General features: G+C 43.9%; 2 protein-coding genes across 5 annotated transcripts in view; one reads left to right on the top strand and one right to left on the bottom strand.

Annotated features, from left to right (window-relative positions):
• UBAP2 (ubiquitin associated protein 2) overlaps nucleotides 1-14,257 on the bottom strand; it is a 161,816-nt gene that overhangs the window by 78,797 nt on the left and 68,762 nt on the right. For 2 of the 4 annotated variants that reach the window (XM_082074598.1, XM_082074600.1), the window contains exons 17-21: nucleotides 11,910-12,093; nucleotides 7,728-7,794; nucleotides 6,152-6,347; nucleotides 4,793-4,884; nucleotides 3,942-3,992 (exon numbers count right to left, since the gene is read on the bottom strand). In XM_082074598.1, the coding sequence (XP_081930724.1) occupies nucleotides 3,942-3,992; nucleotides 4,793-4,884; nucleotides 6,152-6,347; nucleotides 7,728-7,794; nucleotides 11,910-12,093 (590 nt within the window). The remainder of the gene's footprint in view (nucleotides 1-3,941; nucleotides 3,993-4,792; nucleotides 4,885-6,151; nucleotides 6,348-7,727; nucleotides 7,795-11,909; nucleotides 12,094-14,257) is intronic. The other 2 variants (XM_082074599.1, XM_082074601.1) reach the window with 1 other exon arrangement.
• On the top strand, nucleotides 414-986 carry LOC309451448 (interferon-like; the record flags this gene model as incomplete). The annotated part of the gene is made up of 1 exon (XM_082075127.1): nucleotides 414-986. One exon carries the CDS (start codon nucleotides 414-416, stop codon nucleotides 984-986), a length of 573 nt encoding a protein of 190 aa, XP_081931253.1.

Here is a 14,257-nt window from a genome sequence, read left to right as displayed (position 1 = left end):
AAGAAAGAAAGGGCAATTCACTGAAACACAACAGGCACAAGTGCTCACGAGAGGAAAAGGAAAAACCACAAACACATCACTACGTGTCACCACGACCCCAGCGCTTTCGAGTCCCCCGCTCAGCCACCACTGCAGCCAACCTGTCCCCAACACACCAGCAGCAAAGCACCAACACCGCCCGCCCCGCACACGGACACCCCACCAACGCACTTCCCCAAGACCACCACGGCCACCAGCCACCGCTGGAAACCACGGCCGGAAACTCGCCGCAATCAGAAACCCAGGAAGGGAAACCGCGGCACCACATAAAGCCAGCGAGCCAGCGGCAGCCCAAGCACAGCGCCCACCCGCACCACCAGCCAGCCTGACCGCGCTCCTGCCCAGCACCACCCAGCAGCACCCACAGCCCCACCATGGCTGCGCCCCACACCCCACGGCCCCGCCTGCCGCACGGCGCCCCGGCGCTCCTGCTCCTCCTCACGGCTCTCGCCACCGCCACCGCCTGCCACCACCTGCGGCCCCGCCACGACACCTTCCCCTGGGACAGCCTCCAGCTCCTCCGCGCCATGGCTCCCAGCCCCACACAGCCCTGCCACCACCAGCACGCGCCCTCCTTCCCCGACACCCTCCTCAACACCCCCCGCTCCCAACAACCCGCCGCCGCCCTCACCATCCTCCAGCACCTCTTGCAAATCCTCAGCAGCGACAGCATCCCCCAACACTGGCACAAGCAGGCACGGGAACAACTCCTCAACAGCCTCCACCACCACAGCCAGCAGCTCCAGCAGTGCCTGACACCCAACAGGATGCTCTTCCGAACACAAGGACCCCGCAACCTGCTGCTCACCATCGACAAATACTTCGGGGACATCCAGGACTTCCTGTGCACCCACAACCACAGCGCCTGCGCCTGGGACCACGTCCGCCTCCAAGCTCACCACTGTTTCCAGCACCTCCACAACCTCACCAGCACCACCCCAGATTAGACCAACCACCTCCAACAACGCGCACGGCCCCACGCAGACCACCCTCGCCACCACTGGACCACCTCCATCCTCACGCCTTCCCTGACCCACGGCAAGAGCTGCTGCCACAACGGCCCTGCACCCCCAGCCTCCACTCACCGCTCCCCTATTTATACACCTTCCTCTATTTATTTGGACAAGGCTTTGATCTATTTATTCACCTATTTATTCAACACCTAATAAAGACCTGGTGCAAAAAGCTTGTTGGTGTCTGTCGTCTCAGGAGCACAGCAACGAGCCTTTGGGGTGAGGGGATGCCCCGTCTACTCAACATCTACCCCAGCCCCACTCCATACAGGGCTCTACACATCCCCTGCCCACTCTTCTTTTTGGCACCTTCTCAAGGAAGCTATTGCCTCACTCTTGGGAAAAGCCCTGTCAGGGTTCTGTCCTGTAGGAGAGGCATTGCAGAGATTTCTTCTATCTCACTGCGTTTAACTATTCCTGCCACTTCAGGCCACCTTTATGAGAATTCCTGTAGTGTGTCTGAAAGCACCCTTTAGTACCATGTATCCTAGGGCAACACAGAGAGGGTATGAATCATTGTATTTTCTCTTTTTCATCTTTATTCTTGGACTTAGTGGTCAATTTAAGAAATATTTTTGTCCATTTGCTTTATTTATTTTAGATTAGGTATTACCATTATTTTTTTCTCTATATTTGCTGTCACTACCTGCTAAACAACATCAAGAATTGTGATCTCCTGGCCTCTCTGAACCAAACCTCATTTCCTAGAGGCATGCCCTGCTCCAGCCCCGGGCTGGCCCTGTGATACACCTACATGAAAAAGCACTCGTGCTCAGAGGGAAATAGAAATCTGAGCGAACAGTTCAGAAGTGTAGGGCCACAGAAGTTGAACAGCACTCCCAGAAAAGTATTTGACTCCTGCCAGTGTAACCACGGGTACTGAGTTTGTATGGAAAAGTTTTCGTAGTGAGGGGGCTACAGGGGCTGCTTCTCCAATAAGCTGCTAGAAGCTTCCCTTATGTTCAACAGAGCAAATGCCAGGCAGCTCCAAGAGGTGGACTCACCACTGGCTAAGGAGAAGTGACAGTGGTAGCACCTCTGTGATAACATATTTAAGGAGCGGGGAAAAAAGGCATGCAAGAGCAATTACAGCAGGATAGAGGTATGAGAATGTGAGAAAAACAGCCCTGCAGACACCAAGGTCAGTGAAGAAAAAGAGGAAGAGGTGCTCTAGGTGCCAGAGCAGAGATTCCCCGGCAGCCCACGGTGCAGACCATGCTGAGGCCGGCTGTGCCCCTGCTGCCATGGAGGTCCACGGTGGATCAGATATCCACCTGCAGCCTGAGCAGGTGGATGTGCCTGAAGGAGGCTGTGACCCCACGGGGGAGCCAGGCTGGAGCAGTCTGTTCCTGAAGGGCTGCGCCCTATGGAAAGAGCGCACACTGGGGTTGTTCATAAAGAACTGCAGCCCGTGGGAAGGACCCATGTTAGAGAAGATAGTGGATGACTGTCTCCTGTGGGAGGGACCCCATGCTGGAACAGGAGAAGAGGGTGATGAAGAAGGAGCAGCAGAGATGTTTGATGAACTGACCGCAATCCCCACACCTCGCCAGTCTGTGCTGCTCAGGGGGAGAAGTCAGAGAAAACCAAGAGTGAAACTGAGCCTGCGAACAAGGAAGGGATGGGAGGAAACACTTTCTAATATTTGGGTTTCTCATTATCCTACTCTGATTTGATGGGTAATAAATGTATTTTTCCCACTCAAGTCTATTTTGCCCATGACATTAACTGGCAAATGATCTCTCCCTGTCCTTATTTCAGCCCACGAGCCTTTTGTTATATTTTTAATTCTCTCTTGCCCAGCTGAGGAGGGGGAGTCAAAGAGCAGGCTGGTGGGCACCAGGCATTCAGCCAGGGTCAACCCACCACACCATGTCTCTCCTGGTTCCAGAACTGCAAATACTTTGTTGTTTTGCTGTTCTGAAAATAATCCCATTCATCTCAGCCAACAATTCTTCCAAGAATCATGCTTTCATCAGGTAGTTAAATTCTTCATTAATGCACTCAACATTGTTTTTTTTTAATCAGGATGCGCAGCTGGACAGGGTTTTGTCTGGGACACCCCTGTACTCACTGTCTGACTATGTGACTCCGATTGTCTCCAGACTCCAAATGGAAGACCTGGTACTGACTTGGAGCTTTAACTATGGCATTCATACAATGATACTCCCTTTCCAGATTACTGCTCATTGCTCCATTTCTGCCCCTACAGATCCACAGCATCACTTAATCCTGTGACTTTTCTCAGTTCCATGCTACCAAACTTTCAGTCCAAGATCCTTATCCTGGTTTTCTGAAAACAAAACTATTTACCTTTCTGCAATCTAGACTAAGCATATCTTTGTGAATCTATCTGTATGGGAACTCAGCTTCTCACACACCATTTACATTCTGGATCTAAGTAAGGAAGAAAACTTCATGCACTCTCCCTCCTGCAGCTGACCTGCATTTGTTGCCATGATGCATACACAAAGATCTCCACCTGTGATAACCTTCAAAACATGTCCAATGCACCTCCTGGCTGCCACTTTGTATACCTCCTGTTTAACCCCACCTCTTGGTAAAAGAAAACATTCACACTCAGATTTCAACTAGGTTTGACATGATATCATTCCGTTATTACAACAATTAAAAATTTCTCCGCTCAAAAGCAGAGAGTACACTTGCTTCTCTTTCCAGAATATGCAGATGGACAAATGCACAATGCAACAGTTGCTCTATATGAGTTTATACCACTAAACACACTGATTTTTGATACTTAAAAAAGCCAGAATATAGAACATAAGGACAAGCTCTTAATCACCATCAAATGAAACAATTTGTTTTTTATAAATGATCAACAACAAAAACAACTTGTTTAAAATTAAATAAACTAAGCTATTTACTTACCATTGGCAGCCTGGATTGAAGCATCTGGAGATCATCATAACCATAAATCTGCTTAAAGACAGATTAAAATACAACATAATTATAACACTTTTCTCTGATACCCAACAATTTGAGTCTATTAATACAGTCTGACAGTCTGTTTTAAAGGTGTACAGCTATACATCGCACTGTGCCATCATGGCACACTAGAGCACTTAAAGGCAAGTAGAGCTAAGCTTAAAATGGCTTGTCACTCTGACATTGTTTCTTGGTGACAGCAGTCCTCTGAGGAGAGTTTGACTGTCCCATCTTCAACACCATTTTCACAGATGCATCATTCATCAACTTGTGAAACGTCTTTAGGGCATTTAGATTTGGGAGTAAGAACAACAGCCTTCTTTGCTTCAATCATTACTTCTGATAACAGCAGGATATAAGATTTAATGACTAGACCACAAAGCAATCCATGGTATCCCCTCACATTCCGTGTGACACCGAAAGATTATTAGAATAAAGTTTCTGATTCAAAAAACAGATAATCAGAAGCATGTCGATCTTGGACAGACATCACAAAGCTAAGTGCAGACTTTTGAAGTATGACAGACAGGACACATGGCACATTTCAGCCATCACTATAGTAAATCTATTCCAGCAACACAAACCTGCATGGGTCTAATTTTAGTCAAAGGGCTTAACACCTGATAGTTTATTATCAACAGTAAACCTCCACTGAATATTTCACATATTCTTCAGCATTTGGTACAAGAATTCTAGGTGCAACACATGCCAACAAAAATGCCTTGGCAGCAGGGCTGGTACACACTTGCACCAAGGGTTATGCAATCAAGGACAGGAACAATTAAATTGCTTACTGGGTAGGCAGGCAGAAGTCCTCCAGGTCCCACAATATACTGGTTATGCAACAAGGGTGGCACACCTTGGGGCAGGTTTGGGGGAGCTTTGCCTGTAGAATCAAAATACAGACACTTTAACAAGCCCTTAGAAAAGGCTTCAGCATTGAGACAAGATAGCTCACAAGCCCTGGCGACTGTGCTGCCATAGCTTGTAAAGAGCAGAACTACACAAAAGAATTTTGTGCTGGTCGATGAAAATGCTCAAAATAATCTGAAGAGTTTAACCATGCCTCAAGGAAAGGAAAGCTCAGGCTACTTAAGACTGAAAACAGTCCCATCAGGGAATAGCCTGATTTTGTCATTTACTTTGTCCAAGAGGACTACAAAAATTACAGAAACTTCTCCTTTCCTCAGACCTCTCCTGAAGGCAAAATTTAGGCATTGTTCTCAATCTAAGAGAGGAAATTCTCTCATGTTCTGCTCCGTCAAACACATTCTCCCTTAACATCAGCAATAGACTGGAAAGCACCAAACGTCACCAGCATACTTTATTGGGGCGACTTACAGCAGCTGGGAATAGCAGAGAGAACATTGCAACAGTTTCAGTTGCCTCCATAAAGCAGTGCTAGGAAGTAGAAGAGTAAAATAAAAAAACAAACGCACTTTGGCCAGTCATCAGACACTTCATTTACAAGGTATGGGAATGACAAATGAGAAATCCTCTATAAGTAAGTTCAATCTTAATATTTAAATCATTCACTTCTCTCCATAGGATTTCCTTTAAGCAGTTCAGGGTGATTAGAGAAGCAAGAGAGAATTTAGAATTGCTTCCACTTCAGTGCAAGAAGCTTCCCCACTGTTTCTTTTTGTGGACCCTTTTTCTGAAGTGCTATTTGCTGTGGAATGACCCAGACATCAGATATTTCTTTCCTTTCTGTAGATCTGGCACTAGGGATGTGGCATACAATAATGAGGACACTGCAGTATATTTTGATACTGTCACACAAATTCAAGTCTCAGAGCAGACTGAATCAAAAGCCAATGGGAACACACAGCCAAGAGCTGATCACAACCTGGAATACAAACTGGGCAAATTTCCTAGCTCAGAACTTCTGAAGTCAGAACTGCTCTAGTGTCTATTTATAAAACTCTTTGGGGATGGAATGTGCTATATAAATGCCACATAATACTCTAACAAGTGTTGCAAATACACAAAACCAGACAACTTTATTTTATGCACCAGCAAATAAATCACGCTGAAAATGCTAATCAAAAGTGTGGATTTCTTAGCGTAGTTATAGCTGGTGAGATGCTCAACTGACAGCCCTGCTGAGTGAAGTCCTCTCTCTATTCACGTGATCTGTTAATATTGCGAACCTGAAGACACTAAGGGAGCTGCCCGCGTGGTGGCAGCTGGTATAGACACACTGGTAACGCTCAGGCCAAGGCTGTTTGTAGTGTTCATACTGCTTGCCATGCTGACAACCGAAGAGGTGGTGCTAGTGGCTGAAGTTGAAGCAGTTGAAAAGGTTGTCGAGGGCTGGAGCGAAGTTGTATTCTCAACACTAGTGTGCTAGAAAGGAGACAAAAAGAATGAGGATCACATAGCAAATAAACCACAGTGACAGATGCTGGGGAAAAAAACAAAAAAAAAGAAAAAAACAACACCACAATCTTTTAAGTTACAGCGGTGCATCCAAAAGAAAAGAATATGCATGACCTGCATACCAAGAAAGCAACTAAGTTGCAAAATTGTGGTTTTTAAGTATTCAAAGAAAATTACTACATGAGAGCTAAATTCAAACCACTAGATCATCATAAAATTATATGACAGTAACTCAAATGTCACTCCACTGTATTATTTCATGCCCTTTGCTTGTATACTCCTAAAGCTAATATTTGCTACGTTAAATAAACTCCTGTATTCTTCCAGTATTTCAAAATACAGGACACTGCTATCGTGATTTCCTCAATGCACATTTAAAGAGTTAAACTGCAATGCCCCAGAACAGAGTCAATGTGGCAAACTGAAACGCAAACAAGATGTATTACAGGAACACATGAGGATAAAGGAGTTCCAGGTTTGAATCCAGCACAACACCATGCCTCAGCTGTAAACCAATCACACTTGCAAAAAAGCATCAACACCACACAGAAATCAAAACAACACTAACAACAGAAAAGGACATTCGGTGTGAATTTTTAACTTACATATTCAGTAGCAATGGAGCATTACAAACCAAAATACAGGCATAAAGAAAAGCAGCAAGGTATCTGCACAGCCCAGCTGGGATTGTACAGAAATAGTCCACCACAGAAAAAGGCAGTGTCTCTCTGACTTCCGTTTGTGCAACCTCATCTAGAGCGCTGTGTTCATTACCATTTGCCTTGTTATCTCAAATGCATTAAATACTCAGGTGACAACACCACCACATGGTGAACTCTAAAATCAACTGTCATGAGGGATTTGTCAAGACATGTATCATACCATCCCCCACATTTTGCCAGCTAACCTATTCAGTGGAGAAAGCTAACAGTCCATATTTTGGAGCAGTTTCAGAGGCACTTCTAAAGTTGTGTTGTTTTGTTGTTGGGTTTTTTTGTTGTGTTTTTTCTGTTTGTTTTTGTGTTGTGTTTTTTGCTGTTGTTTTCTTTTAATAACAAATTTGTTTCAATAAATTATTTCTTTATTCCATCCCCCACTGCTGGCATGAAAATTTCCTTTGCAGTTGTGTGACTGGCAAGTCTCTGTAACAGCCACTCCTGATCTAGTACGGAACACGAGTGGTAAAGGCTTGTTTACCACTAGAGGGCTGGTAGCCCTTCTTCCCTCAGGTAAGACTCTTCTTTTGGTTCTTCATGTACTGCACACAATGAACTTTAAGACAGGGTTTGAATCATCAGATAAACTGACGATATGCCAAGCATCTGTTAAAATACAAATAGGACTTACTGCATGTGATGTGTTTGAAGACAACACTGAGGCAGGGGAGAGGCTGCTTTGATGATTGGAAAGGGAGCTAGAAAGAAATTGCAAAGAATAAGATTAATTTCTCCTAGAACTATTTTTAATATATATTTATGTATATAAATAAATACATATATACAAACAACGAGCAGATAGTAGGATATTAGGCAAGGAATAAAAATTGTAGGTTTGTGTATATACTTATAACTGATATCCTGCTCTGTGTGTCTAAGTAAAAAAATTCTGTAGGGTGTATGTGTATATATACACACATACACACCTCCATGCATATATACATGTGTGTACATACACACAACTCTACAGGCATTTTTGCCTTTAACTGATAGCCTACTACCTTTTAATGAAAAAAACTGAAGTACGGAGACAACTATTACTAAAAATAAACATCTAAAACATCATTCACTTGTATTTATCAATTTACCATACTTTAAAAAAAAGCCAACAGTAGTTGCTTCAGGAATTATGTAGCAATGACTCCAAGACTTACAAAGTCCAAAACCAGAGGAAGGTTCACACAACAGATGGCCTGTTTGTCATTCTTTCTCTGAGCAACTGCTGCTGCATGGCACAGGGCACACATATTTATTTGGTGAAGCAGCGCTTTGGTTTGACTCACTATGTCATTTGTCACATTTTAACCTGTATAACATCGGCTCAACGCATTAGAACTGAAGGGTATTTGCCCCATAACTCTGCCAAAAGCCCCAACACACTCTCAAAAGACAAGGCTCAAAAAAAAACCCCAGCAAATGACAATCACCTGTGAAAGCCTCAAAATTAGCCATAATACTAGTCAAGAGTGGTTCATACCACTACACCCCACCACAAGCCATTTCCTCTTTGAAAAGTTAAATCAGAACTATCAGTTCACTTTTATACATACACTGTAAAATATGTCAATAAAGAATCCTCTGCCGAAAAGCATCTGCAAATAACTTCATTTTAACAGGCAGCTCTGCCATAGCACCATGTTTTTCCCTGGCTGACCAGGCCGGTGAACTTTCAGCATTAACAAGCAGCAGTGGCATTCATATGTAATCCAAAGATTTTTAAGTGTCTCCCTGAAAGGTGACTGAAAATGGTTCTTAAATATTTACACTGACAACATACACCTTACATTTGAATTTGTTGTGTTTTAACCCAGCAGGCAGCCAAACACCACACAGCTGTTCACTATCCCCCCATCCCTGCAAAGGGATGGGGGAGAGAATCAGGAAAAAAAATTATACTCATTCAGGTAAAGACAGTTTAAATAATAATAATGATAATAAAATATACAGAACAAGTGATGCATGATGCAACTGCTCACCACACACTGATGCCCAGCCCATTCCCAAGTAGTGCTTCTCTCAAGTTTAAATATTGAGCATGACATCATATCGTATGGGACACCCCTTTGGCCAGTATGGGTCAGCCGCCCTGGCTGTGCCCCCTCTCCCAGCTTCTTGTGCAGCCACAGCCTCCCCTCTGGCAGGGCAGCATAAGCTGAAAAGTCCTTAGTTTGAGGTAAACACTGCTTAGCAAGAGCTAAAACATTTGTTACCAACATTTTTATCCTAAATCCAAAACACAGCACTATACCAGCTACTAGGAAGAAAAATAAAATAACTCTGTCCCAGCTGAAACCAGGACAGAGGTCAAGATTGTAACTTACAGTACAGCACAGAATAAAGAGAACGGAAACTGAAGGCAAACAAAACAAAGCCATAAAAAATAGGTATGGTTTGGTGCTCGAAAAGCCTCTCCTCATGTGAAATCAGAAGCAAGAGAAATCCTAACTATAATAAATACTTTTGTATTCTCTATGGGAATCGTTACAAGAAAACACAGCAGTTTTGATAAGAAAGCTGCAGGCTAAATTATATGCTGCAGGTATCATCTTTTCATAACACTTGGTATCTGCCCAAAAGCATCAACCCTCCAACTAAAATTTCTGCCAATGTACACAGCTTTTCAACAACTGTGGGGATTATGTTTCTAACGTGAATGGAATAATTGTTAGTATTTGACATACTTACCACTTTACTCAAAAGAAAACACTAGTGTTTTAAAAGAATCAGCCATGTCCTAACTGTGAAACAGGAAAAAAACCTGTTACCCTATCAAATTAGTTGCTTATATCAGCAAATACAATAGAAAGGTATTAAAGCCACAACTCAACCAGTATAGCCTCAGGATGTCACCTGCCTGAGGATGAAGCTCTAATAACAGGCACTGACAGATGTCAGACAGATGGTACAGATGAGCTAAGCTGTGCTGAGTGCAATGCCAGAACACCATACAATCATGGAATGGTTTGGTTTGGAAGGGACTTCAAAGATCATCTACTTCCAACCTCCCTGACACAGGACCACTAGACCAGGTTCCTCAGAGCCCTGTCCAACCTGGCCTGGAACACTCACAGGGATGAGGCATCAACAGCTTCCCTGGGTAGCTGTTCCAGTGCCTCCCCACCCTCATGGTGAAGAATTTCTTCTTTATATCTAATTACTCTATTTCAGTTTAAATCCATTATCCCTTGTCCTATCACTACACGCCTCTGTAAGAAGTCCCTCTCTGTCTTTCTTGTAGGTTCCCTGTAGGTACTAGAATGCCGCTTTAAGGTCTCCCCAGAGTCTAGTCCAGCCTGAACAACCCCAACTCTCAGCCTTCCCTTATAGAAGAGGTGCTCCAACAGGTTCCTGACCTTCTTATGTTGGTGGCCCCAGAGCTGGACACAGTACTCCAAGTGAGGTCTCACAGAAGTGGAGTAGAGAGGCAGAATCACCTCCCTCTACCAGCTAGCCATGGGTCTTTTGTTGCAGTCCAGGATATGGTTGCTTTTCTGGGCTTCCAGTGCACATTGCCTGGGTCATGTTGAGTTTCTTGTCAACCAACACTCCCAAGTCCTTCTTCTCTGGGCTGCTTTCAATCCATTTTCCACCCAGCCTGTATTTGTTCTTGGGATTGCCCTGACCTATATGCAGGACCTTGAACTTGGTGTTTTGAACTCCATGAGTTCAACATAGGCACATCTCTCCAGCCTGTCATGGTCCATCTGGTGGCACGCCTTCCCTGCAGCACGCTGACCACACCACATGGCTTGGTGTTATTGGCAAACTTGCCGAGGGTCACTCAGTCCCACTGTCCATATCACTGACAAAGACATTAAACAGCACTACTCCTAATATCAACTCCTGAGGAATCCTACTTGTCACTCATCTCCATTTGGACATTAATCTGTTTTCCACAGCTCTTTGAGTGCAACCATCCAGCCAGTTCCTTATCCACTAAGTGGTCCATCCACTGAATCCATGTCTCTCCAACTCAAAGAGAAGGATGTCACATGGGACAGTCCAGGTACATGACATCAGTTGCTCTTCCCTTATCCACCACTGCTGAAACCCCATCACAGAAGGCCACCAAGTCTGTCAGGCACTATTTGCCCCTAGTGAAACCATGCTGGCTGTCACGAATCACCTCCCTGTGTCAGTGTGCCTTGGCGCATAGTTTCCAGGAGGATTTGCTCCACGATCCTGTTGGGCACAGAGGTGAGACTCACCAACCTGTAGTTTCCCAGGTCTTCATTTTCCTTTTTTTAACAATGGGAGTTATGTTTCCCCTTTTACAGTCACTGGGAACTTCACCAGACTTCACCACACTGTCACCAATCTGATATTTCAAAGCATCTCAAAGAAATGTCTTAGAAAAAGAAAAAACACACACTTCCCTTGTGGAATTATATCTGGTTTTTAATTTTAAGAAATACAAATCTAAATGAAACTACAATATTTCAGAATTAGCCAGGAAGTAAACAGTTAAGGAATTATTTCAAACATATGACAATGAACAAACAGCAGGCACTAGGGCCAAAGTAGTAAAAACAAACTGGGGGAATCAATTTAGCTGATATAACTGAGGCAAAAGTTGAAAACGTTTATATACCACGAAAACTCAAGGGCAGCAGCTACTCTGTCATCAACAGGCAGCCCAGAGCTCATACTTTGCAACCAAAACCATCCTGATCTCTTCTGAATGTCTCTCCTAATTCTAGTTAATATCAGAAAAGGGAACACCAGTGTCTGACAGTCCCATACACAATCACACTTATGTTTGCCCTTTCCCCAAAACTGAACTCCTTTCACTTTATCACAACTCCTACTGTACCTGCTTAACTGGGAAAGTGAGCTGCTGGCCAAATCACTGGACTGAGGCAAGCTGGGCAACGTTGGTGCGTGCTGCGATGCTGAAGGCAAAAGTGAAGCAGTGGTGGATATCACGCTAGGCAGAGAACCAACAGAAGGTAGTGAGGGAGAAGGCTCTGTCTTAGGCGCTGGAACTGACGAAGTAGCTGCAACAAATTAAGAAGAGGCATTCATAGACAAATTCCAGCATACCTGACAGCCCAGACTGGATTCAGTAACCCAATAGTACTCTTCCCTCAGTTTACAAAAACCTGACCATTAAGAACCAGTAACAATATCAAGCAATGTAGCTATTAAGGAAAATTCAAACAGCAAGAGAATGATCATTTCTTCCCTTTAAGCTCTTCACCTACAAGAGATTTAAAATTTTCACTGCTACACACGTAGCAAGCTACATTCTTCCACACTTCACCTCCCACTATCTGGATTACTAGCTTTCAATCACAAGTTAATAGTCATTTGAAAATTCCTGGCATTTGGTTATGCAAACAAAAGTCATTAGCACTTTTCAAGGCACTGTACAAATCTACTTTTACCTACATCTCTGCTTCTTCATTCGAACCTACATAGCACCTTTGGTGATCAAGACTGAGATTAGTGGAATACAAGGGCACATAGAGCTTATCAGTTTGGAGTACCTAGTCAAATGTGTAATGCAGTAGAATAAAATAAGCTACAATAAAAGTTGACAATTGAGCACAGCATTAAGCACTTTTAATGGCTAAAGAGTGGTCAAATACTGAGTTCCTTTATTTGATCTAGATAACAAAAAGTGTTTAGCTTTAATATTACTTTTTAGGCTACTAGGAGTAAAACATTTACCACAGATGTGCCTTTCCAAAGGATTACTAAACTGTATTAAGACTCAACTACTCTACTGCCCAGCATAATACCCAGCTGTTCCTACACTTATGTCTTGTCCTGCAACGATAATATAAAGAATTAGAGGCATTCATCCACCAATAAGACTCAGAAACAAAGTGAAGCCCTGCCTTCTGCTGGGCCATGCTCCCTTACAACACCAGAGCCACTACCCAGTGGATCATCACTAACTTGCAATGCACGTTAAGACAGTTTTGGAATGGTCACCAAACAGAAGTCAGATATACACTTGGAAGCTACTCATCCTAGTTTGTTACTGGTTATTTTGTATTTGGTTCATTATTAGTTTGGCTTTCTCACTAAATGACCCAAGTAAGGTTGCTGGATTGGGTGCTATACAAACAGAAATCAAGATGTCTTGGCCTTGGCAATTAGGGAAACTGACAACAGGGAAGGAAATTCAAGTGACAAACAGAAACATAGTTACAAAGGCAGTAACTGTATCGCCTGGTACCTCCTGGCAAGATTCAAATAAGTAAAAAGAACTTATAACTCTGAATACATTTAGAGCAGGTTTCCCTTCTAGAAGCAGATATCCTCAATACAAAGGACAAAATCACTCTGTTCATTTAGACTCCTCACAAGATGCCCGAACAGAGTGCACAAGAGAAAGAAAACCAAGAGACAAGTAGGACGGTCAGGATTATAACACCAGCCATGCTTTGAACTAAGGGTTTAGAAAGCATGAGATCTGGATATTAAAGCTCAACAACAGCCAAGACGAAAGATGAACAAAAAAGATTATGATCAGCACATACAGAAGGGAAAAGGTCAGTACATTCAAAAGTTACAAGAGAATTTCAAAGTAGTTTGGACATTCAAGAAGGCCAAGTGCAAGGTCCTGCACCTGCACAGGACAACTCCCAGTATCAATACCGGCTGGGGAATGAGGGATTGAGAGCAGCCCTGTGGGGAAGGACGAGCAGGTACTGGTGGATGAAAGGTTGGACATATGGCAGCAATGTGCACTTGCAACTCAGCCAAATAATATTCTGGACTGCGTCAAAAGCAGCATGTCCAGCAGGTGGAGGGAGGTGATTCTGCGCCTATGCTCCCCTCTGGTGAGACCCCACCTGGAGTCCTGTGTCCAGCTCTGGAGCCCTCAGCACAGGACAGACATGGACCTGCTGGAGAGGGGCCAGAGGAGCCACAGAAATGATCAGAGGGCTGGAACAGCTCTGCTGTGAGGACAGGCTGAGAGAGTTGGGGTGTTCAGACTGGAGAAGAGAAGGCTCCAGGAAGACATTATTGTGGCCACTCAGTGCTTAAAAGGGGCCTGTAATAAAGATGGGAACAGACTTTTTAGCAGGGCCTGTTACGACAGGACAAGTGGTGATGATTTTAAACTAAAAGAGGGGAGATTCAGACTAGGCATAGAAAAGAATTTTTTTACCATACGGGTGGTGACACACTGGCCCAGGTTGGCCA

This window comes from Streptopelia decaocto, assembly GCF_964273445.1.
Source record: "Streptopelia decaocto genome assembly, chromosome: Z".
Lineage (NCBI taxonomy): Eukaryota > Metazoa > Chordata > Aves > Columbiformes > Columbidae > Streptopelia > Streptopelia decaocto.
Note: the sequence above shows the minus strand (reverse complement) of the source record. Positions and strands in the feature narration are given on the sequence as shown.